General features: G+C 38.4%; 2 protein-coding genes across 2 annotated transcripts; one reads left to right on the top strand and one right to left on the bottom strand.

The window, feature by feature from the left end:
- The first annotated feature begins 324 nt into the window (after positions 1-324).
- Positions 325-2,245, top strand: LOC307012292 (taste receptor type 2 member 129-like). The gene has a single exon (XM_079638793.1). It carries the CDS (start codon positions 326-328, stop codon positions 1,301-1,303), a length of 978 nt encoding a protein of 325 aa, XP_079494919.1. The 5' UTR covers position 325; the 3' UTR covers positions 1,304-2,245.
- On the bottom strand, positions 2,245-3,816 carry gstt1a (glutathione S-transferase theta 1a). The gene is made up of 5 exons (XM_079638794.1): positions 3,642-3,816; positions 3,292-3,379; positions 3,056-3,206; positions 2,692-2,868; positions 2,245-2,612 (listed from the first exon to the last, which is right to left on the bottom strand). Exons 1-5 carry the CDS (start codon positions 3,799-3,801, stop codon positions 2,412-2,414), a joined length of 777 nt encoding a protein of 258 aa, XP_079494920.1. The 5' UTR covers positions 3,802-3,816; the 3' UTR covers positions 2,245-2,411.
- Positions 3,817-4,078: the final 262 nt, after the last annotated feature.

Genomic DNA, 4,078 nt, shown 5'->3' with positions numbered 1-4,078 from the left:
ATGTGAAAACAAATATCAGTGTGTTAATGACATGCATGAGTTGCATGAAGTGACATGCATGAAGACAGAATAATAAATTCTCAAATTCTCTTGTTTTATCATTTTGTTTTGTGTAAGCTGAACTGTAATGAACATGGTGCATTTCTCTCATTTTACCTAATTTGTGTTTCCAGCTTTGAACAAAGCCTGCTCTAAATCACTCACGCAAAGCAAATTTGCATATGATATTCATTCCCTGTTTCTCTACAAGACAATGCGCATCTCTCCAGATCTCATTTCAGTGCAGGACTCTGGTTTGTGCGTTTCGCTCTCTGAAGAGAACATCATGATCGCGACCTTAATCGGGCACGTTCTTTTTTTTGTTGGACTTGCGCTTGTTGGTGTTTCTGGAAACTTATTTAACTTCATTTTCACTATACAACAGCAAGTGAAGACCAGGACCATTCAGACTGTGGGTTTGATCCTAAACGTCATCTCCATCAGCAACATTATCTTGGTACTCGCCACCTTCTCATTGGTGATGGGTGTTTTTCAGGATCCCCAAGTGTGGTGCATCACACCATATCCTTTGTCAATCCGGATTGAAATGTATCTAATGATGACTTGCAGCTTCAACAGCTTCTGGGCCATTGCATGGCTGAGTCTCTTCTACTGCATCAAAGTCGTGAGTTTTTCCTCTGAGTGCTTCCAGACACTGAAGAGGAAAATCTCTTCTGTGATCAACGCTGCAGTGCTGCTGAGCTGCTCTTTCTCCTTCTTGTTTTTCACTCCTCTGTTCTCACTTGACCTTGTATATTCAAGTGAAATGTATGAAAATTACAACGTGAAAGACATAGCTAACTTGACCTGTCCGCAGCCCTCTTTCACTATAGATATTGACGTAAATGCATACGCAGCGGCTATCATCTGTCTCCTCTGCCCGATCCCTCTGATGATCATGCTGCCGACCTCTGTCCGAATGGTCGTCCATCTGTGCGCCCACACTCTGGCTCTCCAGAAGAACAAGACCCAGGTGCAAGGATCTGACTCGTACCTCCTGGTGTGCAAAATCACCATCTCCCTGGTGGGAGTTTATCTGTCCACTCTATTTATTGTGTCTTTGTTCATCATTATAAGGTTAATCGGGGAATTTATCACCTACCACACTCTAGCCAGTGCCTTTAGTTTTTACAGTGGCATGACTTCTTTACTTCTGACAGCTTCAAACAGGCATCTAAAAGACAAGCTCTGGAGTCTGTTCTGTTGTAGGAAGCCACAGGAACAATCTAGCAAAAGCCAGACAGTTGAGACAGTTGATGTTTGATATGATAAGGACTGTTTACCAGGTGACTTGATTCATAGACAACTAGCACTCACTGTAGTTTTTTTCTGATTTAGTCGCTTTGGATAAAAGCATATTCTTAACTAAATTTGCGTCAACACCAACGCACAACAACATTCTGTTTATTATAAGCAGGCACTGCAGTTTTGTCATCTGCCACTTTAAATGCTCAACCTCTTTAAAGGTAGATGAATTCTGATTGGCTGTCAATGTTTTTATCCTTTATCAGCTGGATTTTTTTTTTTTAAAGTGATTCAAACGATATTGTTCCTCTGTGTCATTATCGTTTTAGTTGTGGTGTGGACTTTGCTATTCTTTTAAATTTAGAACAATTGGTAGAAAAATAGAAAACAAAAACTTGGCATATATCTTTAGCATTACTGCTATATCATCCTTGGAGTGAATGTGCTTTAATTCATATCATTTGTACAACCTTGTTAAATATTGTAATTTCCCCATGAAACTGGGTTGTGATAACTAGAAACAAGTTTGTATTTATTTAATATAATATTCAAATAAATTGTTCTTGTAGAGTAATGAAAAAGTTATTTTTGTCTTGTTGATCTAAATGTAGTTAAAAATGTCCCAATAAAATGTCTATGGATTGAATGGATGAATACTGTTCGTGAACAACAGAGCATGGCCAAAGATACAAACATGTTTCACTCATATGACTCATATTTCATTAATACTGCAACTGCTGTTAGAAGATTGGGATTGCAAATGCGCATTGGCTTAACCAGCCTGAAATCTACGCTTTTTAATTCTATTTGAGCATAAGAAACAACATTTTTGGGACAGTATATGTCTGATTTGAAATGTGAGTTTGCCTAAGTTTTTTAGATTTATGTATTTCCCCATTTAAGTAGATACGAGTTGGTCTTGCGTGATAAATGTATTGTATAAACGAATAAATGTAGGTATCATTTTAATATAGTGTTTTTATTTTGAATACAGTGAATTTATTGATTTTGTTTTTGAATACAGTCATATTTTCTAATCCATTTTTGATCTAGTCCACCATATTACCGCAAAGTAACTTGATGAAAATTGAAAGTTTAAACATAAAACTCGACCATGCAGAACAGACTTAGTTAAACATTTTCTGTATCTTTAGTTTGAGAAACTCAGGTAAGCCTTTGTTTTCAAAGGTTTGAGGCAATGTATCAACATTCATTATAACCTCATGGGCTTCATCGAAGACTTCCACACCAATCTCCTTCTTCACTCTGTCTCTCCAGGCATTCAGAGCAGGTCTGTCTTGAAACACATCTAGACCTGTACCGACCGGCTTCAAAACACACAAACAGAATTGTCAGTATGTCATGTTATAAGGTCAAGCATTAGGAAATCAAATGTACAGAATGTACCTGCATCATCTCCACAATGGCTACAAGATCAGCCAGAGATATTTTCTCTCCAATTATAAAGGGTCTGCTCTGCAGAAACTTCTCCTCAAAGGTCTTCAGAGACACATTGAGGTCCTCCACGGCAGCATCCATCTTCTCTTTGGGCACCGGGGCGCCTGTGATCGCAGGTATGACCCCCTAGAATTGTTGGAAAATGTCAGTTGCAGCCCAACATCTGATTAAGAAAAGCATTTTGTCAAATATTACATATAGAGACCGTTGCAAACTTGACTAGATCAGCAAAAAGAGATGTTACAAAGTCACAATTTACTCAGTACACACAGACACAACAAGTGATCTAATGTTTAAACAGCAAATCTTATACCCTGAACCAGAAGACCTTTGACCCATGAGTTCTTATGTTTGAGTGCTGCCAGGAGAGAAACTCGTCGACTCGTGCACGCTTCTGCAGATCGGCTGGATACCAGTGGTCAGGAGTGTGATGATTCGCTGCCAAGTACTGCAGTATAGCTGTACTATATAGAAAGTATATAGACTTAGGCTACTTAGTATTAGGAGATCTAAACATGTATCATGTTAAAAATCAAGGTAACAACATACCTCTCTGTGAGAATAAAATCGCCGTCTTTGAGAACAGGAACTTTCCTTATAATGCTGACCTTGCCAAATTCAGCTCCATATTGTTCACCTTTGTGCACAGAGAAAAAAACAAAACAAGATATTGTATTGATGCCTATAATGCAGAACATACAAATCTATATCACTGAAACCAAATACTTTTGCATGCAAGATATTAACCAAAAAATGTGCTTCATGTGGAAGCATCTAAATTAAATTAATTGCTGATAAGTAAAAAATATTCACTGTACATCAACCTAAATACAGCTTGCATCAATATTGCAGTCCACAAATTCATAAAACAGCTAAATTAAAGCAAAAATGTAAATCACCTGCAGATAAATCCACGGATTTGAATTCAAAAGGAATTTTATTTATCTTGGCAAATAGGAAGACTGAGCGGCATGGCTGGGAATGCAGATCGAGGTACAACTCCAGTGGCATTTTGGCTGTGAAGTGTCCAAGAGCGATTCGTCCGCGTCTAATCCTCATATGTTCTGTGTTTATGCTCCGCCCTCCAGGGGTCAGTAGTACAATGTTCTTGCGACACCTAAAATTAGGTTACCATGTTGTGGCTGTCTTCTTCGTTTATCTAATTACGTGCTGCTATGCTGTTATTGATGTCAAGATCAAAGACAAATGGCAGAAGCTGAGAAAAACTTGCATGTCATGAGGAATTTGCCTGAGATATGGTGGAGGGATGAGAGCGAGAAGGAGCTATACTCTAACACTGTCAAGAATCTGTAAAAAATGGTCATGACTGCATATG

Source organism: Phoxinus phoxinus (genome assembly GCF_949152265.1).
Source record: "Phoxinus phoxinus genome assembly, chromosome: 15".
In the NCBI taxonomy this organism is placed as follows: domain Eukaryota; kingdom Metazoa; phylum Chordata; class Actinopteri; order Cypriniformes; family Leuciscidae; genus Phoxinus; species Phoxinus phoxinus.
This window is presented reverse-complemented; position numbering and strand designations above follow the sequence as displayed.

What these genes read in the sequence shown, in the direction of transcription:
- LOC307012292 (XM_079638793.1), top strand. Translation starts at nt 326, where the DNA reads ATGATCGCGACCTTAATCGGGCACGTTCTTTTTTTTGTTGGACTTGCG.
- gstt1a (XM_079638794.1), bottom strand. Translation starts at nt 3,801, where the DNA reads ATGAGGATTAGACGCGGACGAATCGCTCTTGGACACTTCACAGCCAAA. An exon ending in ATCCGTGGATTTATCTGCAG is followed by an intron (nt 3,380 to 3,641) that starts GTGATTTACATT and finishes CTGTGCACAAAG; the next exon opens with GTGAACAATATGGAGCTGAA. An exon ending in CAAAGGTCTTCTGGTTCAGG is followed by an intron (nt 2,869 to 3,055) that starts GTATAAGATTTG and finishes CAACAATTCTAG; the next exon opens with GGGGTCATACCTGCGATCAC.